General features: G+C 63.9%; 14 protein-coding genes and 1 pseudogene across 15 annotated transcripts; 8 read left to right on the top strand and 7 right to left on the bottom strand.

Moving 5' to 3' along the window:
* Positions 1 to 82: 82 nt before the first annotated feature.
* Positions 83 to 534, top strand: MSY001_0878 (uncharacterized protein; the record flags this gene model as incomplete). Its single annotated transcript, XM_018885972.1, has 2 exons — positions 83 to 179; positions 203 to 534. The coding sequence occupies 2 exons, from the start codon at positions 83 to 85 to the stop codon at positions 532 to 534; spliced, it is 429 nt and encodes a 142-aa protein (XP_018739492.1).
* A 1990-nt stretch (positions 535 to 2524) lies between these two features.
* On the bottom strand, positions 2525 to 3278 carry MSY001_0879 (uncharacterized protein; the record flags this gene model as incomplete). Its single annotated transcript, XM_018885973.1, is given in 3 exon segments — positions 2525 to 2719; positions 2733 to 2987; positions 3012 to 3278. 3 exon segments carry the CDS (start codon positions 3276 to 3278, stop codon positions 2525 to 2527), a joined length of 717 nt encoding a protein of 238 aa, XP_018739493.1.
* A 142-nt stretch (positions 3279 to 3420) lies between these two features.
* Positions 3421 to 4585, top strand: MSY001_0880 (uncharacterized protein; the record flags this gene model as incomplete). The annotated part of the gene is made up of 2 exons (XM_018885974.1): positions 3421 to 4548; positions 4577 to 4585. The coding sequence occupies 2 exons, from the start codon at positions 3421 to 3423 to the stop codon at positions 4583 to 4585; spliced, it is 1137 nt and encodes a 378-aa protein (XP_018739494.1).
* A 63-nt stretch (positions 4586 to 4648) lies between these two features.
* Positions 4649 to 5287, bottom strand: MSY001_0881 (uncharacterized protein; the record flags this gene model as incomplete). Its single annotated transcript, XM_018885975.1, is given in 2 exon segments — positions 4649 to 4783; positions 4799 to 5287. The coding sequence occupies 2 exon segments, from the start codon at positions 5285 to 5287 to the stop codon at positions 4649 to 4651; spliced, it is 624 nt and encodes a 207-aa protein (XP_018739495.1).
* A 377-nt stretch (positions 5288 to 5664) lies between these two features.
* On the top strand, positions 5665 to 6640 carry MSY001_0882 (uncharacterized protein; the record flags this gene model as incomplete). Its single annotated transcript, XM_018885976.1, has 2 exons — positions 5665 to 5704; positions 5730 to 6640. 2 exons carry the CDS (start codon positions 5665 to 5667, stop codon positions 6638 to 6640), a joined length of 951 nt encoding a protein of 316 aa, XP_018739496.1.
* Positions 6641 to 6666: 26 nt separating this feature from the next.
* MSY001_0883 (uncharacterized protein) lies at positions 6667 to 9615 on the bottom strand (the record flags this gene model as incomplete). Its single annotated transcript, XM_018885977.1, has 1 exon — positions 6667 to 9615. One exon carries the CDS (start codon positions 9613 to 9615, stop codon positions 6667 to 6669), a length of 2949 nt encoding a protein of 982 aa, XP_018739497.1.
* A 233-nt stretch (positions 9616 to 9848) lies between these two features.
* On the top strand, positions 9849 to 10862 carry MSY001_0884 (uncharacterized protein; the record flags this gene model as incomplete). The annotated part of the gene is made up of 6 exons (XM_018885978.1): positions 9849 to 9860; positions 9886 to 10178; positions 10204 to 10344; positions 10369 to 10480; positions 10504 to 10648; positions 10672 to 10862. 6 exons carry the CDS (start codon positions 9849 to 9851, stop codon positions 10860 to 10862), a joined length of 894 nt encoding a protein of 297 aa, XP_018739498.1.
* A 609-nt stretch (positions 10863 to 11471) lies between these two features.
* On the bottom strand, positions 11472 to 12674 carry MSY001_0885 (uncharacterized protein; the record flags this gene model as incomplete). The annotated part of the gene is made up of 2 exons (XM_018885979.1): positions 11472 to 12593; positions 12618 to 12674. 2 exons carry the CDS (start codon positions 12672 to 12674, stop codon positions 11472 to 11474), a joined length of 1179 nt encoding a protein of 392 aa, XP_018739499.1.
* Positions 12675 to 12806: 132 nt separating this feature from the next.
* On the top strand, positions 12807 to 13447 carry MSY001_0886 (uncharacterized protein; the record flags this gene model as incomplete). The annotated part of the gene is made up of 3 exons (XM_018885980.1): positions 12807 to 12840; positions 12866 to 13377; positions 13439 to 13447. The coding sequence occupies 3 exons, from the start codon at positions 12807 to 12809 to the stop codon at positions 13445 to 13447; spliced, it is 555 nt and encodes a 184-aa protein (XP_018739500.1).
* On the bottom strand, positions 13416 to 14086 carry MSY001_0887 (uncharacterized protein; the record flags this gene model as incomplete). Its single annotated transcript, XM_018885981.1, has 2 exons — positions 13416 to 13736; positions 13760 to 14086. The coding sequence occupies 2 exons, from the start codon at positions 14084 to 14086 to the stop codon at positions 13416 to 13418; spliced, it is 648 nt and encodes a 215-aa protein (XP_018739501.1).
* Positions 14087 to 14312: 226 nt separating this feature from the next.
* MSY001_0888 (uncharacterized protein) lies at positions 14313 to 16052 on the top strand (the record flags this gene model as incomplete). The annotated part of the gene is given in 2 exon segments (XM_018885984.1): positions 14313 to 15726; positions 15745 to 16052. The coding sequence occupies 2 exon segments, from the start codon at positions 14313 to 14315 to the stop codon at positions 16050 to 16052; spliced, it is 1722 nt and encodes a 573-aa protein (XP_018739502.1).
* A 1161-nt stretch (positions 16053 to 17213) lies between these two features.
* MSY001_0889 (uncharacterized protein) lies at positions 17214 to 18325 on the bottom strand (the record flags this gene model as incomplete). Its single annotated transcript, XM_018885985.1, has 3 exons — positions 17214 to 17293; positions 17316 to 17994; positions 18020 to 18325. The coding sequence occupies 3 exons, from the start codon at positions 18323 to 18325 to the stop codon at positions 17214 to 17216; spliced, it is 1065 nt and encodes a 354-aa protein (XP_018739503.1).
* Positions 18326 to 18421: 96 nt separating this feature from the next.
* On the top strand, positions 18422 to 19987 carry MSY001_0890 (uncharacterized protein; the record flags this gene model as incomplete). Its single annotated transcript, XM_018885986.1, has 3 exons — positions 18422 to 19336; positions 19359 to 19661; positions 19685 to 19987. 3 exons carry the CDS (start codon positions 18422 to 18424, stop codon positions 19985 to 19987), a joined length of 1521 nt encoding a protein of 506 aa, XP_018739504.1.
* Positions 19988 to 20132: 145 nt separating this feature from the next.
* On the top strand, positions 20133 to 20767 carry MSY001_0891 (annotated as a pseudogene). Its single transcript is given in 2 exon segments — positions 20133 to 20137; positions 20143 to 20767. Coding segments are annotated over 2 exon segments (630 nt in total).
* A 9-nt stretch (positions 20768 to 20776) lies between these two features.
* On the bottom strand, positions 20777 to 24286 carry MSY001_0892 (uncharacterized protein; the record flags this gene model as incomplete). The annotated part of the gene is made up of 2 exons (XM_018885987.1): positions 20777 to 24034; positions 24056 to 24286. 2 exons carry the CDS (start codon positions 24284 to 24286, stop codon positions 20777 to 20779), a joined length of 3489 nt encoding a protein of 1162 aa, XP_018739505.1.
* Between the last annotated feature and the right edge of the window lie 46 nt (positions 24287 to 24332).

The following is a 24332-nucleotide window of genomic DNA, read 5'->3' on the forward strand; positions in this document are numbered from 1 at the left end:
TAGCCTTGTACCATAGTTATCACGTGATTCGTCCGATGGTCGTCACGACGGTGCTGGTCGAGTATGGAGTTGCCCGTCGATGATGCTGTGGAACAAGCTGCCGTGGACACTGCCTGTGCATCCTTTGTTTGTGCGATCTGCATCTAGTGCCGCTACCAGAGCTGTTCCGTCGCCTCGTGGTACGTATTTGCATGATTAACAGAATCAGGTAAGATCGACTCGCCCAAGGCCTTTCTGCAGGCTATCTCCAAGCCGCGTCGTGATTTGGCTTCCAATTCGACGTGTGTATCGGCCGTGGGTGAGGACTGGGACATGATGTTCCGCCTCACATCGGAGAAGCTGAAGGGAGAGGGTATGGCTGTGAAAGATCGCAAGTACCTGCTTTGGTCGCTCGAAAAGTTCCGTCAAGGCGAGGATCCCCGCGACTTTGCCTATGATATCAAGAAGCCCAAAAAGGTCCGTGGCTGGGGCCCGCGTGTACAAAAAGGATACCGCGTGCGTGGCATGCTCCGTCCTGGCGAAAAGAAGCCATGAACGCCGATACCCTTTCCTCTTATAGTTTGCAAAAGCATGGATTCATGTCTCTGACTATGAAGTGTTGCTACCGCTATTCCAACGCCGAGGAAGACCTAGGCGAGAGAGTCCCGTCCGTGAGCTCTTTGAATCGGGCAGGCCGTCGTGTTCCGACTGCGCAGATGCAAGCGGTTGGCCTGATGGCACATCTGCGAACTGCAATGATGGGCGTGAATGTGGATCGGGGCGCATATACACGTCGAGGGTACCATCCACGTGCAGAAGCACAAGATGGTTGCTAGCCACACGCACGTCTGAGAGTACTGTACCACGCATGGGAACAGAGACGAGTGGGTTGACCATCGGTACCTCGGCACGTGGTGCTGCCGGCACGTAAACATCGTTTTGTGCAGAGGCAAGCGGAGAACGCATGGAGGAGCGCCCGGAGCCTAGCATACTCGCTGATGGCAGGCCACCGGATCGTGGCCGCGACGAGGATCTAGTGGCACGTGGGCGTGTGAGCGAAGCGGCGGAAAAGTCCCATAGGCACAGCTTGCCATCCTCTCCGACGGAGACAATACGCAGGGATTCGTCACCACGAAAGTTCCACGGGTCAAATACCACGGAGGAAACGAAAGAGTGGTGCCCCATGCCACGCGCCACGATGCGGCGCTGCTGTGGCGCAAATATACTAATGAGGTCATCCTGTCCACCCGCCTACAGTCAGTGAAGTCCACGTACCACAATATATTGGCCGTCCGGGGACCAGCTGAGGCATGAGATCCCGCCAAAGTAGGTGGAGAATGAGTGCGAAAGGCTGGGTTAGTGGGCTGAACGTACTTCTCCGAATCCAGATCGATGATGCGTAAAATGCCGTCATCGCACCCAATCGCGACCTGCTTGGAATTCGGGCTAAACTTTAGATCTGTGAGTGCACGACGTGAGACACGCCAATAGCGCACAGGGTTTGTCCCAGTCGAGTCTTTCGAGCGCCCCGAGCGCCACGGTATGGGGGAAGGCATGTCGATACGGTCGGGTACGAGGTCAGCGAGGATCGAGCGCCGCGCGTCCCACGAGGAGGGCGGAGCAGCCACCTCGATCGCCTCCGAGGAGTCGTCCCGCTCCACGTCCCAAATGTACACGCAACCATTGTCGTGCGTCGTAAAAAAGACAGTCTCGGAGCCCGGCAGCCAAGCGATCTGTCGCACACTTGCCTTGGTTAAGCACCCATCCTTGTTGATCCGCGAATAGCGTTGGGCGATCGGATCCACCCACAGGATATCGCCCGAGTCAAAACCGATAGCCACGTCCAGGCGGTCGGGTTGGCGGGTGTACTGGTTAACGTCGTGGCATAGGGGTGACTGGGTACATTGGAGGCGGATCACTGGATCGCGGATCTTGTTCTGCAGCTGTGTCAGCCAAAAAACGCTCTTTCCGGCTGAAAAGATGGTGATGCTGAGAGGCTCTGGCTTGTTCAGCGATGAAAAAGCGCGAGAGAAATCCTGGTAGGTTTGTACGCGAGAAATGAGGCTGTTTGTTGCATTCTTCAGAGACTGCTTGGGGCGCGCCTGTCGCGGCGCCGGGCCACTAGCGCCCGCTGCAGGGCCCAATGCAGGGAGCCGCAGCGTATCGGCTTGAATACCTTGATTGGCAATCGGCTCAGGTATTGTGAGGAAGCCGGGGGCGCTGTCGACCGTGCCCGATGGTCGCACGACTGTGCCGCTGAGCCGGGGCACCTCGCCTCGTAGTGCTACGCGAGAATGGGCCATGGCCTCCGAGGGATTAGCCGCAGCTATACCCGGATCAGCACCATATTGAGATGCGCTCTTATTCTGAAGTGGGTTGGACCAGTCGAAGCAGGTGTAGATGCCTTCCGGCGCTCGGAACGTCGGCGCACGGGACATGTGGTCCACGTCTGACGAAACGGCCGTGGAGTGGCGCCTCCCCCCGTACCAACGCACGTGCCTAAATCTAGGGACCAGAACGATCGGCGCTACATGTGGACAATCCGCTAAAACAGCTTGGAGTAGAGGATGAGCAAGATAAGCAGGACCAGCACGACGATGATACCTGTTGTCACCAGCTTCTGCTGTTGAGCCCTGCATGTCAGTGGCCGATAGGAAACGTACCGGCGAATCATTTGTCGAAGGGTGCGCGTAGAGCGGTCGATATGCGCGTCGGCCCCATGGAGCTGGAACATCAGCCACTGTCGCACATACCGTATCGCGACTATGCTCAATCTGCTCGCGCTGGCGCCGCAGATCCTGTAGGATATTTGCGCCGACATCCTCAGTATCGAGTGCCAGGCGCGTGGACTCAGCCAGGCGCTGCGTTCCACGCTCGAGAATGTCAGAGCCCTTCAGCAGGCGCTGACGCTGCGCGTCATCGACGCCCATTTCCGGGTCGTTGTCGCGGTATTCGTCCAACGGGAGGCCACTGGCGCCGAGGCCTGAGGCGGGGCGCTGCTTCGCACGCTGTTGTTAGTGCCGACTACGCACGATATCCCGTTGTAGCTTTTCAAGACTTGACTTGAGAGCACGTAGCTCGTCGGTATACCGGTCACGCACGCTGCTGGGGAAAGCCTGGACCTCGATTTCCATCTGCGACACAAGCTCGCCGGCCTCTTCTGCCTCAGCATCAGCATGACGTAAGGCCGAGCGCCGCGTCTCGCTCGAGACACTCGAGAAGTCGATAGCCAGGCGGCTCTCAATCGACTTTCGCAGCTGCGCGAAGTCCGATGCGTAGGACTCAAATAGCTCCGCCATGGCCTGGGACAGGGCACCGCGTGGAGAGTGGCGTCGCACGGCTCACCCGTCGGCCGAGATCTGCACCGACCGCGTGCCCCGTCCGTGCTCGAAGCAGCTACCCCACTACGTGGACCTGGGCGTCGCTTGGCAGACGAGCGAGATGTCGTCATCGCTGCGCCATTCCACGCGGTTCGCCGTGTTTGGTGTGCCCATGGACCTGCTGACACGCGCCCTGGAGAAGACACCTAGACCTATTACTCTGCCGTACCTCCTGGCCCAAGGCGGGCGGCCCGGCGAGCCAGCGACGCCCGATGTGATTCTGCGCTCGGCCAAGTACACACAGCAGGAGCTGCCTGTGCGTCTTGCGCGGCGAGTGCGGCAATTTTACTCACTGCCCTTTATTGTGGGGACAAACCCTTATATCCAAGAAGTGGCGCGGCTGTATGCCTGGTCGTTCGCGCAACTCAGTCAGGTAAAGCCGATCGAGACACTGGACGACAATGATCGGTTTGTGGAAGAGCTTCAGAAGCTTGTGAATGATCACTCGGAGGTGGTTCCCACGCTCTCGCGTGGTTTTCTGGAGTGTGGCGAGTACATGGACTCGGAGAAGGTCTCAAATTTCTTGAATGCTGCGCTGCACAGCCGTATTGGCGTCCGTATCATTGCCGAGCAGCATCTAGCGCTCACAGCGACGGCTAAGAGTGCAGGGAGCAATGACAACTCAACTGCATTTCGCCTGACGCCGACATCCGTGGGCATTGTCGATACAGCGATGGCGCCCGCGGACGTGATCCGGCAGAGCAGCGAGTATGTGCGCGCGCTGTGTGAGTCAGCCTTTGAGATGGCACCAGAGGTCGTGCTGGAGGGCCAAGTGGATGCGCGGACGATGGGTATTCCAGTGCACCTGGACTATGTGATGACAGAGCTGCTCAAGAACGCGTTCCGCGCCACGACCGAGAGGTTTCTTGCACACCGCCGCGCCGGCACAGGTCCCCCTGGAATCCCGCCAATTACAGTGACCTTGGCAAGCACACCGAGCCATGTGAGTGTGCGGATCCGTGACGCGGGCGGCGGCATTCCACCTGAGAGCATGGCCCGTATCTTTGACTACGCGTATACCACGGCAAAAGCAGGCGGCGACACGGCGAACTGGGCGGGAGGCGAAGACCCTATGGACGTGGCCGCCGGCGCAATGCAGAGCAGCATGGGCACACTGGCCGGCCTAGGGTATGGTCTGCCGCTATCGCGTCTCTACTTGGGCTACTTCGGGAAGAGCAGCCTGGACATTGTGAGTTTATGGGGACACGTACGTATAGCCATACTGACCGCTAGGGCTGCGATGCGTTCGTCCAGCTGTCCCGGCACATTGGCACGTCCAAGGCAAAGATTTAGTGTGCACCGCCGCGGGCGGCCATGAGCAGGTCCGGCGACGATGCGGTAACTTGGCCGCTCTTGCGCTCTTCCTGTTGTAGTTGTCGTAGGCGCCGGACGAGGCGCACGTCGACTTCTTCGTTGCGTTCACGCTCTTGTAGACGTACACTGTAGTATTTGCCGCACTGCAGGAGGATAATGCCTATCAAGGCCATGGAGAGAAGGATGTGCGCACTCGCCAGCTCTCGCAGTATGCCGAGCGTTTGCTGGAAGTGTGCAGAAGTAAGAACTTGGGGCGGTGGCATGACGCTGGGCAGGGCGTCGACAAACGGGTGGATCTTGTTCACGTACAAAATGCCGCTGGCGCACACGAGAAACAGGCTCGCACCATCGAAAAGCCAATTGTTTTCTGAGCCCATAAAGATCTTGCTGCCGAGGATCGTCGCCTGGATCGTGCCGACCACTAGAAGCACCGTCGTGTACTTTGTGGGCGCGGCGCCGACCGTCGATACATAGTATTGGAGTGCTACAAGCACGCTCTCTGGAGTGCGATCTGATTCCCATAGGATCAGGTGGTCAGCACGCCAGTGCATCCCGAGCATGCCAAGCAGGAAACACGAGCTGGCCAACAGCGCCGCGACCGTCACGCCAATCATTGGGGATGCGAGACGAGCGCGTCGAGGTGGAGGCGGCCCCCTTGGGCTGCGGGGAAACCTCCACTGATCACGTGAACAAACACTACGCGTCGGGCAGTCGAATTCGGCCGGCGGTCACCACCCTAGGGTACACAAGCCAGCCAGCGCGGCAAAGCCGTCTTAGATCCACCATGGCGCCGATCTTGAATGTACGTACGCGCGGATGCAAGACCTGACATGAAAAGTTCCACGCTGGTACTCTGCCTAGCTTTTCTATTCGATTGCAGGACAAGGAGACATGGGAGAGGTGCGTCACGCCACGGTATGATCTGACCGCCAGCCTGAAAGAGCGGGTTGCCCATAAGCTCAACCTGCAGGACACCTCGTCACTGTCATTCATGTACCTGTACGATGAGGAGCAGTACAGGCTCGAGGATGGTAAGTTACATATCGCTAACGACAGCCGATGATATGGAGATCTTCCTCGACCGCTTTGGTCAGGCCAGCCAGGTCGACCTGCTTGTGTCGTCGTCGTCGTCGGGCGCACCGGGCTCGGCGGCCCCCATTACCAGCACGCTCCCCGTGCAGGGCTCGCACAGCATTGCCCCACCGATCCAGTACGCTGCGCTTGGCCCGTTGCAGAGCGCTGGCCCCAACGTGCCGGTGCTGGATGAGTCGACTCTCGTCACGCGCACGCCCGCGCGCGGCAAGACGGGCTCGGTGAGCATCCACCGCGTGCCCGCGGCAACGGTGCCCGGAGTTGAGGAGTACGTCGAGGCCGGTGGTGTGAGCGGTGGTGGCCGTGACAGCCTGCTGTACCCCCCGCCCCGCGAGACGTCCGTTTCGAGCTACCACCAGCCGCAGCCGCTCGATGCGCGCTCAATCAAGCATGAGAAGTCGAGGAGGACGATCCCCCAGTCCAACAACTCGCCGAACCTGCCACACAAGGTGGCATTTGAAGAGTTCCACTCGCAGCGTGGTGTGCGCCTGCTGCGTGGCAGCCTGGGCCCTGTGAGCAACGTGCCAATGATGCTCAAGTCGGGTTATCGCCACGTGTATGTGAGCCGCAGCTTTGCGCTGGAGCACGGCTTCATTCCGGTGGATACGACACCCGGCACGTACGGCTACAACGGTATCACAAATCTAGGCAAGTGGCCTGTGCAGGTCGGCAGCAAGGCTGTCCCGTGCACGGTGATGCTGGCTGAGGACAGCTTCTTCCCTGTGATCCTGGGCCGCTCGTTCATGGAGAAGCGTGGCGTGCGCACGGATCCTATTGACATGACCTCGGTCATCTTTATGGACAACGGCGAGCGTGCGGATGTCGAGGTAGTCGTCGTGCGCGACGAGCTGGGCCAGCCTGTTCCCATCCCCTAATATTGTGATAGTTTAGAACGGCGCTTTCAACGACGAGCTCTGCGGTTCTTCTTCTTGCGCGCAGAGCGCGACCGCGGCACACCGGTACGCGCCTCGCCAGGCACATCAGATGCAGACGCCTCCGACGTCTGAGACGCTTCGCCCCTAGCGTCTGCCGCCGGCGCCAATGTGTTCGAAGCTGAGTTCTTAGGCTCGTCAGCTGGAGGCTGTTCGTCGAGCTGTTTAGCCTGTCCAGAAGGCTGACCAGGTGCTTGCTCCGTAGGCTCCCTAGCGGGCTGCTCATGTGCCTTGGGTGCCTGCTTCGCGGGCTCCCCAGCGGGCTGTTCATGTGCCTTGGGTGCCTGCTTCGCGGGCTCCCCAGCGGGCTGTTCATGTGCCTTGGGTGCCTGCTTCGCGGGCTCCCCAGCAGGCTGTTCATGTGCCTTGGGTGCCTGCTTCGCGGGCTCCCCAGCGGGCTGGTCGCGTGCCTCAAGAGCCTCCTTCGCCTGCTCTTCCGCTCGCTGCTCGGCCAGCGTCTTGCTTTGCTGTGCCCACAGCCGACTGTATGTGCCGCCAAGCGCAATCAATTCCTCGTGTGTGCCCTGCTCAATAATACGGCCTTGATCCGCCACGAGAATCCGATCACTGTTGACAATCGTCGAGAGGCGGTGCGCGATGGTCAGTGACGAACGGCCTTCCATGAGCGTCTGCAGCGCCGTCTGCAAGTTGCGCTCCGTATGACTGTCTAGCGCAGATGTCGCCTCGTCCATCAGAAGCACAGGCGGGTCCTTGAGAATCGTGCGTGCAATCGCCACTCGCTGCTTTTCGCCGCCACTCAGACGTACGCCACGCTCGCCAACGACCGTCGCGTACTGGTTCGGGAACTCCATGATCCGGTCGTGCACCTGCGCTGCCCGCGCGGCCGCTTCTACGGCCTCGTCCGAAGCTTCAAGATTGCCATACAGAATATTGCGCCGGATGTCCATGTTGAACAGTGACGGCTCTTGCGGCACAATGCCCACCGCCCGCCGCAGACTCTGCTGCGTAACATCGCGAATATCCTGGCCATCGATCAGGATACGCCCACTTGTCACATCGTAGAAGCGGTACAGCAGCTTGAGCGTCGTGGACTTTCCGGAGCCACTCTCGCCCACAAGCGCCACGCGCTCGTGCGGGTTGATCTTGAACGACATGCCATTCAGCGCCATGTTGCTGCCATGCTCGTACGCAAAGTGCACGTCCTGGAACTCGATCTCGCCCCCTCGGACTGTAAGGTCCGGCGCGCCAGGTGCATCCTTAATATCGACTTCCTCATCCAGCAGCTCCATCAGCTTGTCGGTGTCGACCAAGTTCTGGTTCATCACACGGTACAGTGTGCCCAGCATGCTGAGCGGCTGGTATACCTGTTGCAGGTACGACACAAATACGACGAACTGCGACGGTGTCGTGGCGCCCTGCACGACCGTATAAGCGACCGCAAGTACAGTGAACAGCGTACCAAACGCCAGAATCAGGTTCTGCGTCAGATTCAGCATGTTCAGGCTAAGCACCAGGCGATACTGCGCCTGGCGGTACGCATCGAGCGCCCCAGCAAAGCGGCTCGACTCGTATGGTTCGTTCCCATAGAATTTGACCGTGTCGTAGTTCAGCAACACATCCGTCGTGATCGCTCGGCATTGCGAGTCTTTACTGTTCACCTCGCGACGCAGCTGCGTACGCCACGTCGTGATCCGCACGCTGCATACCGTATACAGCACCATGATCACCAGGAGCACACTGCCAACGCGCCAGCCAAAGACCGCCGACATGTACACCACCGCCACCATAATGTCCACAAACACGGGCGTGAGGGAAAAGAGGAGATACTCGAAAAAGTTATTCAGCGCCGAGCCACGGTCCATGGTGCGGATCAGCTCGCCCGTCTTACGGCGGGTGTGGTACGACATGGACAGGTTCAGCACACGATCAAACATGAGGCGGCTCATGTGCACGTCCGAGTACCATGCGATGGGGTACCACAGCAGCTGCTGCGCCACTGTTACAAGGCCGCCCGAGCCCTGGAACACTTTGAGCATCGCAAACACCAGAATGGGGCCCCATGGCTCGCGCCCGGCACTGAGCGCCTCCACGACGCGTCCAAGCGCCAGCGGCACCATCAGATTCACGACGCGAGCCACGAACAGCAGCGCGACACTCAGCACTGCGAGCAGCTGCAGACGCGGCGACTCGCTCGGCCATAGGTACGGCGCCAGCACGCGCACCCGCTTAAGCAGGAGGAAGAACCCTGGTGGCGGTGCGGGACGCGCCTCATCCGTGGCCGGCGCCTCAGCGCTCGCTGTGCCAGCCTGAACGCCCACCGCATCCACTGACGAGCGAAGAGGTGCACGGCGCCGGAGCATCACCAGCACGAGCACCGGATACAAAATCACAAGACGCGCGTATAGCACATAGACCTGCAGGAATGCCCACAGCTTCACGTCAGGCTTCACGTGGGAATGCTGGGCGTGCGCCACGGCCAGCGCCACGTCGGCAGCGGCGCTCACAGCCGTAATACACGCAAGACGCGCGCGGCGGAACTGGCCAGGTCCATAGCGGCGCTCCTCGCGCAGCGTGGATAAAGCTACTAGCGCCCATGCCATGCCGCCGCCCAGCGCCTGCACATCCAGCCACGTCCAGTGCTTCAGCGATGGCAGCCACACATGGGGCGGCAGAACAGCACCGAGTGCCACGAGCATACCAGACACCAAAAACGAGGCAGATATGACAAGCAGTGCGATACGCACGCCCAGCGACGTGCGTGTGCGCTGCGCCCCGACCACGGGCTGCGGCAGCCCCTGCTCTGGATGCTCATCGAGCGATATCTGACGCTCGGCACCGAGGCGTGCGCGCACCCATCTGGCCACAATCGCGTAGTGTGCCTGAAGAATTACCAGCACAGCTACAGCCACCGGCTGCGCAATGTGCAGTGTGCCCACCACTGGATCGGAGGGCCGCATGCTAAGGCTCGTCACGCCACGGCGTCTTCTCGCGGGGCGACACTGGCGCTCACGTGAGGCCAGGACGGCCCTCGCGCACAGGACACATCAGCCGTTCTACCATGTGGCGGGGGACCGCTTTGATGCGGGCTTCACGCGCTGTGTCCCACTTTCGGAGGTGTTTGAGCACAAAGCCTAGCGTAGATGTGCGCCCACGTCGAAGCCTCCTGTACGTTCCTGGCAGTTCGGAAAAGATGCTAGTCAAGGTACGTGCGCGATCCTGACAGCCAGAGCCGGAACGTCGCCGCGGACACACTCGTGTACGACCTAGAAGACAGTGTTGCAGAGCACCGTAAGGGCGCTGCGCAGCATATGGTCCTGCAGGCGCTGCAGGCGGCGCCAGAAAAGGGCCCCGAACTGGCCGTGCGCATCAATGCGCCGTCGACCCAGCGCGAGTTGGCCGAGGAAGATCTCGAGGTTGTGCTGCAGAGCCACCGCGTGCAGGCCGTGGTCGTCCCCAAGGTCGAGAGTGTCGATGACCTAGACGTTGTGGCCCGAGTGGCGCAACCCCTGTCGCAGTACACGTACGTTCCCCCCTGCTCACCACAGCCCCACCACACCGCTCGCGCTCGTGCTATCGATCGAAAGTGCGGCGGCGCTGCTGCACATGCCCCAGATGCTGGCGCAGGCGCAGGCGCGCATGGACGACTGGGAGCACCGGATATCACTCGCCGCGCTCTTGTTCGCCAGGTACGTCTGCGATGCTAACGCCAGCGAGGACTACTGTGCTGCCACACGCATCAAGCGCACGCGCGACCGGCGAAGCCTGCTGTTTCCGCGCGCCCAGCTCGTCACGACGGCGCGTGCGTACGGTCTGCAGGCTATTGTACGTTGGCTCGCTCACAGCAGGATATGGTTTGCATTGAGTACAAAGACAAGGCCTACTTGGAGGATGAGTGTCGCGACGGTGCCGACCTTGGCTTTGATGGGAAGCAGGTCATCCACCCCGCCCAGCTTGATGCTGTGAACCGCGCGTTTTCGCCGTCAGAGGAGGGTACGTTGCATGCACTCACGAAGACATTGGATTTGCACAGGCCATCTGGGACGCCTACCAGCGCGGCGTCGCGAACAACCAGGGCGCTGTGGGCCTGATGCACCACGGACGCGAGCTCATGATCGATGCGTACGTGCGCACTGCTCACGCCAGCCCGATGCTCCTGCAGGCGCAGCAGACGCTGCAGCGCGCAGGCCTCCTGCCTAGTCGGTAGACTCGACCATGGGGGGCGGACCGCACAATGCTGCCACACACTCGGTCCAAACGTCATAGATTCCCCTGCATAAGTCGTCAATACGTACGCTTGGCGCGCACGGTATGCCTCAAGCCTGGCTAACAGGTCCACCTGGTCGTCTATGCTCATGTCCGCGCCGGGCGCTGCATCCAGCGCAGCGTGCGCCTGCGCCAGAGTGCTCTGGAGAGCCGTCGCCTCCTGCGCAAGTCGGGCCTGCAGGTCCGCAGGAATGTGCGATTCTGCGCCGGCTCCGTCTGACGCCGTCCATGGGTCCCAATCGTCGTCATCCTCGTTGACTGTGCCAAGCGCAAGGCTGGGTCCCTGCGTCTCGAGGGCTGGCGCCGCGTCTGCTGCAGCAGCGTCGCGCGTCGAGTGAATGCCCTCGGTGGGCGCATGCTCCATGGGCGCCGCACGCACCTGCTCCAGCAGGCGCCCAATTTCCTGCAAGCGCGGTACCAGACTCAGCAGGAGCGCAGGGTCCGTCAACGGCGGCGGCACGCCGTCGCGTGCGTCGACAGCCATAGCGGCGGAGGCGGCGAGGCAAACGACGGCGAGGTACCTCCACTTCGAAAAAGACACCAATTCTCGCTACGGGGGCGGCGGCGCCAGCCCGGGCCGGTCGACCAAGCTGCTCGCTATGTACCACGCTTGCGTCAGCTGCGCAATCGCCTGCGACCACTCAGCTGTGGTATTGGCCTGACGCGTTGTACCCGTTGTAAGCGCATACTCCATCATTTGTGGCTGGAGCGCCTGCAGGTTCGCGAGCAGGTCACTCCACTGCTGTGCAAAGCTCACGGCCTCCTCGGGCGTGGCAGTCGTCAGCTGCGTGGCTGGCAGCATTGAGTAGGGCGCTGGAGCTGTCGACGGGTCCAGGGGCGGTGCCTCGTCGGGCCGCCGTGTGTCTGCGATCGTCAGGTCTGGAGGCGGGACGGCGGCAGCCGCATTGGCGGTGGCCGGGTCAATGGCAAGCGCAAGGCGGTGTGCGTGGGCGTCTGTGTCTACGCCGGAAGGGGCGCTCTCGCGATGCGCTCGCTGCATCGACGTGTCCTGCTCCTGCGCACGCAGGTTCTTGTGGCGCTTGATGATGTTGTACACATCCATCCTCGTGATCTGCACGCCCGGCGGAATGAATGCGGGGCTCGTAGGGGGTATGTTGGCGGCATTTTTCTGATGCTCGTGGATCATCTGCACGATCTCCTTCTGGTCGTGGCCCTCGCTTACGCGCTCCTTGATCCATTCACGCACATTATCGGGGATGCGACTGTTGGCCCAGTACTCGCGCGTGTTCACAGTGTGCCCCTGGTGCTGGAAGCGACACACCATCACGACCGTGTCGCTGCCGACTTCCTGTGTCGCGGTGAACGAGGCGGGGCAGCCAATCTTGATCGAAGCTCGCCGCGAACGTCGCTTCCCTGGTGCCAGATTCGGATCGCGGCGGTCGCGCGGCTTTCCAGAGTGGTCACATACGTAGTGCTTCCGCCACGCGTAGCGGCGCCCGTGTGGCAGCGCGCCGTTGTACCGTGTCGACGAGACGCGCCACTGCACTGTGCGCTTCAGCACAGACACGCATTCGTCAAAGAGGCTGGCAGGCACATGCGTCGTGAACGACTTGTCATTCGGGAAGTTGAACAGGAACTGCGTCGGGTCCGTCACGTACGTTGTCATCTGCGCAACGGAGCTGGTGTCGTTGTCTATTGTGTCTGTTGAGAGCTGAAGTTAGCCAGTACCACATACCGTCGGGTGAATCGCTTCCATGGGCGGTGGCGCGTCCGCGCCACCCGCTTCGTTCATCATGCCGCAGCGAGGGCGATGGTTGTTGGACCGGGGAGGTGTTGTCACAGGTACACACTTCCATCCATAGTGAACACATGTGGAGGTCGACGCCGTGCGTCCGCGGCCCGGCGCGGCCAGCGCGACGCCTCCATGTCGGACATTGAGCTTCTGAAGACCAAGTTTGGTACGCTGCGCCCGCTAATGTAAAGAGTACCACCAGGACTGGCCCAAGAAGGGCATCCTGTTCTGTGATGTGCTGCCCGTGCTGCGTGACCCGATCACGTTTGAGATCTTGATCACCAACTTCATGTCGCATATCTTCACGCAGACGCTCCCTCGCCTGGCACAAGAGGGCCGCGACTCGCGCATCAACTACGTGGTGGGCCTGGATGCTCGTGGTTTTCTGATCGGCCCTGTCATTGCGCAGCGCCTGGGCGCCGGCTTTGTGCCGGTGCGCAAGCACGGCAAGCTGCCAGGCGAGTGCGTGCAGGCCACGTTCGCGAAGGAGTACGGCGAGGACGTCTTTGAGATGCAAAAGGGCGCGATTCCCGCTGGCGCGAATGTGTTGATCGTCGACGACCTCATTGCGACGGGTGGCTCCGCGTCCGCTGCGGGCCAGCTCGTGCAGCAGCAGCAGGCCAACACGGTCGAGTACCTGTTTATCGTGTCGATTCCGTTCCTGGGCGGCGCCAAGAAACTCGACGCGCCCGAGTACCAGTACGTGTCTCGTGCTTACGCAGCCTCGTCGAAATGGACTAATTATGCGCCTACATACTTGGTAGCCACCGTAGAGCACACGAGCGCTTCCACGGCCTGCGTCTCGTGCTGCTGGAACGCACTCGTATCCTGCAGCTTGTACGTCTTCCCCACGTCCTTCCATCGGCGCGAATCGGGCGCGAGCGCCAGCGACGCCATCGTCGGCGCATCAACGCCAGCAACGAGCGTGCCGTCCACAAGCGCGTCCATGTGCTGAACGAGCGCGGCCGGGTCCGGGCCAGCCGGTGGCAGTGCACCCACATGCACAAGGATGAGCGTCTCGGTCGAGGCCGACACGCCAAACTGGCGCAGCGCATCGGCCACCTGCATAAGCACAGCACACGCACATTGTTGTTCGGGTTCAGCGTCCACAATATCTCCGAGTGGATCGACGGCGTCTTCATGCCTACGGGCGCCTCAGACCGCGTTGAGAGGCGGTCCGCAGCTACAACCGCCTGCACGACCGCCGTCAGCAGCTGCCGCCGGCTGAGCACCAGCCTCGCGTCGACAAAGGCAAAGTCCATGCGCCGTCGCTCTTCTGAGTCTGCGGACGTCTTGGACACGGCAATCAGCGCCTCCTTCAGCGCGCCTCCATTCGACACGCCCTCAAATTTAGCCAGGTATACCCGCCGGTACGCCGCCGGAAACGCCGCCGGCAGCGTCACCGTCTCCATGCGGCGCCCTGGCGGAGCGCCCGCGCGCCCGGCGCAAAACACACGTGACTTTGCTGCCCCGTCGTCCGAGCGAGGGGCCGCCTTGCCCAGCGCAGAAACGGCGCGTCGAGCGATTCAAGCGCGTGGGCCTTGATTCGCGCATTCGAACGGAAGACGAGACACTCGGCTCTGTGCACCGTTTCTGCCTATTCTGATTCAAAAGCCTCCAGCGGCAAAGTGTGCTCGTATGCCTGAGGCCAACGAGCTCCGCGCTGGCCCAGCGGCAGCGTCGGTAAGCTCTTTGTCGCCCAAGGAGGCGGGCGCCGCGGCGCCCGCGCCCTCTCACCATGCTGTGCCTATCCAAGCGGCTCCTGCATGCACGAGCGACCCATATACCCGCCCCGTATCCTCGGCGTATGCGAATCCGATTGTCACGGTCAACCGCCATGCGAGTGCGGCCCCTGCGGCCCCTCCGCGCCCGGGCGTGCAGCCTGCGCCGCCGCCCATGACGACAGCACCCGCGACGCCGCCATTTATCATCTCCAATTCTCTCGCTGCGGCATCCGGTCTGCATCTTGGCGCCCGCCGCACGCCTGTGGTCGCAGGTTCGCCGCTCGGTGCGGCGGCGCCTGGCGCAGCCATCACCAGCGCGTCTGGGCGTACCGTGCCGCCGGCGCATAGCACGCCTGCTGCTACGCGCCTACCCCCCCAAAAGGACCTGGTGCTCGAGGATCCGGAGCTGGCCGCGCAGCGCGCACACACACAGCGTCGATTTCGCATGCAGCTGGACCAGGACCACGAGCGGTGCCTGCGTCCTGATATCCAGACGCCTTTCCGAGACGCACGCGATGTCGTGGAGCGTCTGCTGCCCTACCATGTCTGGCAGGTGCCCGAGTCGGACCTGCTCGACGCGGCAGACGCCCGTATTGTAGCAGCACCCGCCGCTGCTGGCCTCGATGACGAGGCGCATGTGTCGTTTGCTGTGCCGTACGTGCGCAAGCGACGGCGCGTCGAGGCGCCTCTCCCGCCTGATACCCCCCTGCTGACGCTCCCGCCGTTTCCCAGCGCTGCCTTCACGCGCTCCGCGTACGAGCGACGCGCGCAGCTTGCGCGCCGTTTTCGCGCCTTGCAGACGCGCTCCGAGACGGCGCAGGAGCGTGCGCCACATATGCACGAGTCGCTCGAGTTTCTGGAGCGCATGGTGTACGAGGACGAAATGAAGGCGTTCCAAGACTTGTCCGCGGAGCTGCGCCGCGCGCGCGCGGAGCTGGAGGAGCTGGAGCGGCAGCGCCACTGGCGGCCAGGCGCCTCGTTCGCAGCGAGCCTGCACACGCCCAGTCTGTTCGCCGGCTCCTCGGCGCTGTCCGCGGCCGCCTCACCCCGGCGCCCCGGCCTGGATGACGTGCCGCGGCCGTATGCGATCGTGCGGCCGCCGAGCTTGGATGGGCGCCCTGCCGCGTCCGCGGCGTCGCTCCCCGCGCTCTCGCCCGCGACGGTGTCCCACCTCGCGGGCCTCGCGGCGCGCGGCGCGTCCGGGGCGTCGCCCGCGGCCGGAGCGAGTGCGCGTCCCGACTCGGGCGCGCCGCTCAATGTCTCCGAAACGCTCTCTGCCTCTACAAGCATTCCGTCGCAGCCGCTGCCCCTGGTGGTGCCCATGACGAGTGTGCCGAAACTCACAGCGCTCGGACTGCACCTGGTGCCGGCGCCGCACCTGCTTCCTGCCTTGTCGCTAGCTAGTGCAGGGCAGTCTGTGGCGCTGAACCCAGGGCTGACGGCGCCGCGCCCTGTGGCCGGTGTGCAGACGGACCCCGTACTGCTGGTCGGCATCACTGACGCATCGACGCCGCTCCCTCCCGGCGCGAACGCTGCGTCGCGGCAGCGCCTGCACCTCAGTGTGGTGCTCTCGAAACTGCGACCGGAGCAGCTCAGTGGCCTGGCACAACTCATGCAAACGCTACAGACCGAGGACGAGGCAGCCCGTCCATAGAAAACATTAGTGACGCTTCTCATTGGCATACGCGGAGCCCGCGAGCGCCGGGGGGTACTGCGGGGGCACAGCCTCGGGGGCTTGGGGTCCGCTGTGCAGGAACCATGCATCGGCCTGCTGCGCCGACACCGGCTGTGGTACCGGGGCGTACGGCGCCTCAGGCGCGTCGACGTACGCGTGCTCTGTCGGGATCTGCGACGAGTCCGACGGCCGTGACGGCAGGTACGGCGCCTCGGTAAGCAGGCGTGTGCTTGACTCCGCCGGCTGCGCGGAGAGGTACGGCGCACTGCTGGCGGCGGCGTGGGGCGCCGGCGCCGGGAAAGCCGCGTCCTCATACTCGTGCGGTGTGTGCGCCTTGGTATACGAATTCATCGTATCATCCATCTCGTACACATTCTCGTGCTGCGATGGATGGTACTCGGGAAACGCAGGCAGGTCCGCCCGCGTCGCGTGGTACTCGGCCGGTGGCGCGTGCACCGGGGCCGTGGAGTAGGACGCACCGGCGGCGGGGCTGCTGCGCCGGTGGCGCGAGAACAGCGGGTCGCAGCACAGACCGCCGGACATGAGCGCCATCGCGAGGTACAGGCAGGCCGCACCGACGACGGTGAAGTAGAACGACTGGCCGAACTGAATATCGATGCGGATCCCGCTGAACACATCCTTGAGGGCGAAATAGAGGGCAATGACGATCGCAAAGCCCACCGTTGCCACAATCGCACCAAGCGTTGCAAAAAAGATGGCTAAAGCGTTCATCATCGTCTTGCACGTCACGGCGAGCAGCGAGGCGAGGACGGCCACGACGGCGAGCGCAAAGGCTGTGTCAGTGAGTGCGACGCACCGATCGGATACAACACGAGCACGTACGACAGCGTATGCACGAGCGACGAGACGGGGTTCTGCTCGCCCAGCTCGCGGGGCACATCATACCCGAGCTTGGTGGCGCTGTCGCGGCCATTGAAGCTGTAGCCAAAGGGGCCGAAATGGAAGTCGGCCTGGCCCAGCCCCAGCTGAAGCAGGTAGTAGTTGTTGTTGATCGGCACACCAAAGGTGGCTAGGCCTAGCAGCACGGCGGCGGCCGCCGCCGCGAGCAGTCCGCCGACCGAAAAAACACGCATCGTCGTCTGACGGTGCGTCAGGCGCGTGTGGAGGCAGCCGTTCGCTCTACAGGACATCGTCGAGGCGCAAACGCAGGCCGGGGCCCTGCGTCGAGCTGAGGTGCACCTGCTGCACAATAGAGAGCGCTGCGTGAGTATGGCGACGTACCTCGCTTCAGCGGCGTGGGTCCGCGGTGCATGAGCGGCTTGCCCTCCGCATCCTCGCTCGAGAGGTCGCGCGCGTAGCCCGCGACGACCTTGGCGCTCACCTTGGTGCCGGCGAGACCGCCTGCGGCACGCGCAATGACCGAGTCCAGGAGCGCATGCACATTTGCACGCAGCTCTGCGTCCGTGAACGAGATGCGGCCGACGGCGCCGCGCACGACGCCAAGACGGTCGCCACGCCAGTCGACGCCCGAGAGCAGCTGCTCGATGGCGCGCTGCATCTCCTCGCCGTCTTCCACCACGGTGCCACGCTTCGCACTCGGCATCAGACCCTTGGGACCCAGTGTGCGCGCGAGCGTGCGGCTCAGGCTCGGCAGCAGCGCGGACGTACACAGGACGCGCGTGAACGGCGGCACACGCCCCGAGGCCGCCTCGCTGATCATCTCGTGCCCGCCAATGATGAGGCGCATCGACGAGCCGCTCTCGCGCAGCTGCGCGGCCGCCTTCTCGGCGGCCTGCGCAGCCTCTGTGCCCTGGTCGGCAAACACCAGCGCCGTCTCGCCCTTGATGCGCGGGTCCTTGGGGTAGACGATGCGCCCACGGAACGCATTCGTCTGGTTCGGCGGCACACTCGTCACGATATGCAGCTCATACGCATTGCGCGGGCGCGCTGCCTCGACAGACTGCGGGTGAGAGGACCGTACATACGCGGAGAATGTGGCGTGCCTCGGTCAGCGAGACGCTATCGTCCTGCTTCTTCTGCGCAACGGGGCCTGCATCAGTGCCCTCCGCGGATGTCGTCTCCATCAGCGCGGCGGCCCTCGCGGCCTCGGCGCCGTTGAGCTTGCCCTCGGCGAACAGACGCAGCAGCGTCTTGGGGCTTTTGCGCGCCTTGCCGCGGCTAGGCGCCGACTTTTTCGACACACATGCGGACGCATGCATCGCTCGTACTTGGCTCTGCGGCTGCGGAAGCGCCGCGCGCGCGACCGCCGCTGCCCTCACGCTCCACGCCATCGACGCCGGACGAAGAGGACGAGGCCGCCGCCGCTTTTCATATCACGTGAGGCACCGCGCCCCCAGTGTTGTGGTGGCGCGCTCGACCGGACCTGCATGCTGCCATCGTCGACGCGTCAGATCCATGTGTACGGGCGCAAGGGCCGCACACGTGTTGTACAAGATACGCGGTCCCTGGACGAGAACACACAGGTAGCGACGCCGCCACGCGCGGCGCCTGGCTCGAAGAGCCTGTTCACCGGTGTCGACCTGCACTCGTGGAGTGCGTGGGTGCAGAGCCCCCGCCAGGCGTTCACGCACCAGGTCGCCACGCCGATCAAGCGGTGGGCCGCGGGTGAAAAGACACCTGCGGTGCCTGATTCGCCCACGCTCACGGCGCGCGCGCCCCTGCAGGCTCTCGATAACGAGGGCGAGCTGACACAGGCACTCGCGGACCTCTCGCTCACCGACATGTCCGCGCTGCTGCGCCGCGTGCACCAAGCGGACCCGAAGGCGTTTGCTGCCCAGGTCGATGAGCTGGTCGGCGACCGCGCTCTCGTCAAGATCGGCGAGGCGAGCTACTCGGAAGTATACCAATACACGGCGCCTGAGGGCGTCGTGCACGTCATCAAGGTGATTCCCCTCGAGCACGGGCCGAGCGTGCGAGACGGCCCGGCTGTCTCGCCGGTGGCAAGCGTGGACCGCGAGGTAGCGACGACGGCGGCCCTCGGCACGCTCACCGAGCCGTGGGCTACACACTTCGTGCGGCTCGTGTCCGCGCACGTGGTGCGGGGCACCTATCCCGAGCGCCTCCTGGACGCCTGGGACGTGTTTGCAGAGGTGCACCGCGAGCGCTGCGAGAACGTACGCCCCAGCGTGCTCCCTGCGACGCAGATGTACGCCCTGCTTGTGATGGAGCACGCAGGCGCGGAGCTCGAGGGCATGGCCCTCCGTAGCTGGAGCGAGCGCGCGGCCGTCTTTTTCCAGGTCGCCTGTGCGCTCGCGCACGCCGAGCAGGAGGTCCAATTTGAGGTACGCCCACGCACTAACGCAGCACCGTGATCTACATATGAGCAACGTACTCGTGCGGCGCGTGGATACGGCACAGGCTGCGACGCCGCTGCCTCCCATGGACACACTCTGGACGCAGTACGGGCCGGCCGCGACACAGCTGCAGGCGACCATCATCGACTACTCGCTTTCGCGCATGTGCATCGACGGCACCGTGATGGCGTACGATTTCGACGACGAGGCACTGTTTACCGGCCAGGGCGACACGCAGTACGACGTGTACCGCACGATGCGCGGCCTCGTCGCGGGCGACTGGCGCGCGTACACGCCACTGACCAACGTACTGGTACGTCGGCTCACTAACGCTAGTGGCTCCAGTTCCTCGCGCAGCGCCTCCTCCTAGCGGACGCGCCCGACGACGACGCGCCGGCTGACGAGGACGCGGCCTACGGACTGCTCACGCACGCCGAGCAGCTCGCGCACGACGCTGTGGAGCACGGCCGGCGGCACGCGCCGACGCGGCGCCTATCGACGCGCTCGAAGCGGCGCTCGATCCAGCGCGCGCACGATGCGTGGAAAGTGCTCCCCGACACTGGTGCGCCGCGTGTCGAGTCGGCGTGGGCGCTCGTGGCCGCGGTAGGTATGCACGTAGACTCCGCGCACGCCGCGTGATGAAGTCAGGCACATCGGCCGAGCATCAGCAGGCACTCGACCGCCGCCATCGCACGTTGCCAGGGCATGCCGCCGACGAGCGCGGAGGAGCCTCCTGTGTCCGAGGCAGCCGAGTTGACGGCGGCCTGCGTGCCGATGAGCGGGGATGCGGTAAGTCCGCGGACGCTTCCTGCGGATGGCTCGGAGGCCGAGGCGTCCACGTCGAGCCCGGGCGTGCTACATGTGGCGGACCTGTGTGGCCCGAGCGTCGTGCCGCAGCGGCGGCGTGCGTCGGACGACGACAGCTCACAAGCGGACGAGCCGGAGACGACGGGGCGGCGCAAGCGGCATATTCTCTCCGAGCAGCGGCGGCGCAACCAGATCCGGGAAGGCTTCAAGAACCTCTCCGACCTCCTTGATGTGGGGCGCGCGTACGGCGCACGCGCGCTGGGGCTCAATGCGGGCGCTGGGATGGGCGTCGAGGACGAAGAGCTCGACGACCGCACCGACACCGAGGAGGATCTCATCCTGGGCTGTGACGAGGAGGAGGTGCAGCGGCGCAAGCGCAATGCTCAGCGGCGCGCGCGCAGTCGCGCCGTCCAAGGCAAGCAGAACCGCGGGCGCGGGCGCGGGCGCGGAGGCAGCGCGGGCGGCGCCGGAAGCAAATCGGCGGTGCTGTTCCAGGTGATCGACCTGCTCGACTGGCTCGAGGGGCGCAACGCGGCCCTGGCGCAGGAGATTGCGCATCTGGAAGCGCACGCCGAGGCGGGCATGGCGTACGGTGCGTATCGGTCGCAGTAGCAGGGTATGCTATGACATCGGATGCACGGGCACCGCCTCGTAGTCGGTGCGCGCGGATCCAAAGGGGCCCGACTCGTTCAGGAAGCGGGGGTGCGTGCTGATCGAGCGGCGCAGGCGCGGCATCTCGCTGTCCGCCGCGCGGATTTCGCCCGTGTCCACGTCCTCGTGGGGAACGGGTGCGTGGTGGTCGCCGAAGAGGGCGTCCATTTCTTCGAGCGGCACGCCCTGTGTCTCGGGATACAGTGCGTATACGACTCCGAAGGAGACGAGGCAGCACACGGCGTGCAGCAGGTACAGGCGCCACCCGATCGTCTCCTGCAGGATGGGCGTGAGCTGTCCCACGACCCAGTTGAACACCCAGTTGGTGGCCGCCGCGAGCGACGTGCCTTTTGCACGGAAGGCCAGCGGCATGATCTCGGGCGTCCACGCCCAGGGGATCGGGCCCCACGAGTACCCGAACGCCGCATTGAAGAGCACGACGCATGCGGCCACGGCCGTCGGCGTGTACGCGCGGTCGGCGCGGAGGAACAGGCCACATGCGCCGAGTGTCAGTGCACACAGCAGGGCACCCGACAGCAAGATCGGCCGGCGGCCCCACGAGTCCACGAGGAACCACGTCGGCACGGTCGACAGCACGTACACCGTCGCATTGATGCCCGTCATGAACAGGGCATCGCGCCCGACCCAGCCTGCGCTCTCGAACACGAGCGGCGCATAGTACGAGATGACGTTGATGCCATTCAGCTGCGCGAGCATCTGCGACGACATACCCAGGAGCGTGCGCGCACGCAGCCGCTGCCACAGCGCGCGGTACGAGCGGTCGCCCTGTGCGCGCATCTGCCGCACCGTCGTCTGGATCTCCCAGAACTCGAGCTTGGCGCGGGCGTGCCGCGGATCGGCCGTGCCGTTCAGGTCCACGAGCACCCGCATCGCCTCCGCGTCGCGATCCACGTCGCAGAGCCACCTTGGGCTCTCTGGTAGCAGCGTCGCTCCATAGAGCAGCACGCCGCCGATCAAGGGCTGCACAGCCAGCGGCAGGCGCCATGCCCAGCCGTTCTGCAGGAAGCTGCACACGTAGCCCATCCACACACTGGCCATGTAGCCGATGATGTTGCCAGTGAACTCGATGCACGCCAGTTTGCCGCGGTTCTCGGCTGGCGACACTTCGCTCTGGTACGTCGGCACGATCATCGTGAGGAACCCGATTCCCAGGCCCGCGATAATGCGTCCGACGACCATGATGCGGTAGCCGACCGTGCACGTCTGAATCAGGCCACCGACCATGAAGAACAGCGCACCGGCGCTCAGGATCGCCTTGCGCCCGTAGCGATCGGCCAGCACACCACTGAGCAGCGACGTGATCAGCGCGCCGATCTCGAGCACGGCTACCATCGTACCGAGCTGCGCGGCGCTGGGATCGTGAAAGTCCGACTGGAACGTGGGGTGCGTGATGATGCCGCTCATCACGCCCTGGTCGTACCCAAACATAAACACGCCGAGACTCGCGAAGCACGTCACGAACAGGAGCAGCGGCGTGCCCTCGAGCCCAAAGCGACTTGAGAGCACATTCGAGCGCGGGCCATCCACGTCGACGGGCGGCAGCGTGATGGGCTCATCCGAGCGCCGGATCTGCGAGAGCGACGCTGAGCGGCGCATCGACATTGCGTGCGCGCCCAGGAGCGGCGGCCCATCGAGGTCGCTCGGCAGGCTGAACGGGAGCGCCGCCGGTGTCGCACCGTTCATGCGCCGCGCATCCACCGGCGCCCGCGGCGCGCACGGCCCGTCATCGAGCGGGTCGACAAGGGTGCGTGTCGTCGTCATATCGAGCACGCTGGGCGTGCGCGGCAGGCGGGCCGTCGACGATCCGACCGTGTGCGCGTCCATCGTCAGCGGGTCGATCGCGTCGCGCGCGCGCGCATCGGCAGCAACGCGCGCCTTGTCGGCGCGCAGCTGCTCGGCGGCGCGGATGCCCCATGAATCGCGGAAGATGACGTGCACCTCCTCGAGCGAGAGCTGGCGCGTGTCGGGGAAGCAAAACAGGCAAAACACAAAGCCAAGCGCACAGAGTCCGGCGTAAAAGCCAAAGGCGCCACTCGACGTCGCTGCCCCAACGAGCGAGAGGTACGTGGCGCCAATGAGCAGGTTGCATGCCCAATTCACGCCCGTCGCGATGCTCGTGCCGATCGCGCGCGTCTCGATCGCAAAGAGCTCGCCCTGCTGCCACGGCACGTTCCCGATCCCGAAGCCGTAGAATAGCACATACACGATGATGGCCACAATCACCAGGTACGTCCACACACGGCGGCCCGACGGGATGTCGGCCGCCAGCTCGCCATTCGCCTGGACCGGGAGGAACGCGAAGCAGATGGCCGCAAAGACGAGTGCGCCACACATGCCGGGCACCGAGTAGAGCAGCACGCGGCGGCGCCCGATCATATCGATCAGCTGGAGCGCCGCGAGCGTCGCTAGAAAGTTGGTCGCGCTGACAATCAGCGAGACGGCCACGGGCTGGTCAAAGCCGATCGCCTGGAAGAGGGTGCCGCTGTAGTACATGAGCGTGTTGAAGCCACACAGCTGCTGGAGCGCCTGCAGGCCGCACGCAATGACCAGCGCGCGTGCGTGCGTTCCGCTGCACAACAGGCGAATGCGGCGCGCGAGGGGCGTGTGTGCGACACGAGTGTCAAACTCTTGGAGACTCAGGGTGAGCTCCTCGGCGCGGCGGCGGCAGTACGCCTCGGACGCGTGGGGGTAGATGCGCTGGAACGTGCGCATCGCACGCTCTGTGCGTCCACGCCGGCTGTCGTAGCGCGGCGACTCGGGAAGCCATGCCATGGTCAGGAGCGAGATAATCGCGGGAATCGCGCCGCCCGCCACCGTGTAGCGCCAGCCGCCGTAGATGTTCTCGAAGCCGGCGCCGACGCCCGTGGCGATGAGCTGGCCGAGTGTAAGGAACACGATATTCAGGGTGACGAGGCGTCCGCGCAGGTGCGCCGGTGCCAGCTCGCTGATCCACAGCGGCACAATCATCGAGGCGATGCCGACGCCGACGCCCACGACGAAGCGGCCACCGATGAGCGTCCATGCGCTGTGCGCGACCGCCTGGATAATCGCACCCACAATGAACACGAAATTCGCAATGGCCATGGACCAGCGGCGCCCGAGATACTCGGACGGGATCATGGCGCTGAGCGCGCCGATCAGGGCGCCCAGCGACGTGGCGGACGTGATGAGCTGCTTTGTGCCGTCGCTCAGCACATGCCCAAAGTCCTTGAATTTATCAAGACTCACCAGCACCGACGACACGTAGCCCGTGTCGTAGCCGAACAGTGACCCACACAGTGCCGCACACATGGTCAGCATCCACACGGTGACGCCCACGCGTTCCATGCCGTGCGCGGCCAATGCGAACGTCGCAGGCGACGCACCATTCGTGACGGTGTATGCCTCCGCCTTCGCGCCGAAAGCTTCCTTGACCGAGTCGTCGTGCGAGTCCATCCGGCTCAGCTCGACCGAGTCCATGCCACGACGACGAGCAAGAGCAAGGGGCGCCCCACAACCTCCACAT

Source organism: Malassezia sympodialis, genomic scaffold (genome assembly GCF_000349305.1).
Source record: "Malassezia sympodialis ATCC 42132 genomic scaffold, msy_sf_4, whole genome shotgun sequence".
Classification (NCBI taxonomy): domain Eukaryota; kingdom Fungi; phylum Basidiomycota; class Malasseziomycetes; order Malasseziales; family Malasseziaceae; genus Malassezia; species Malassezia sympodialis.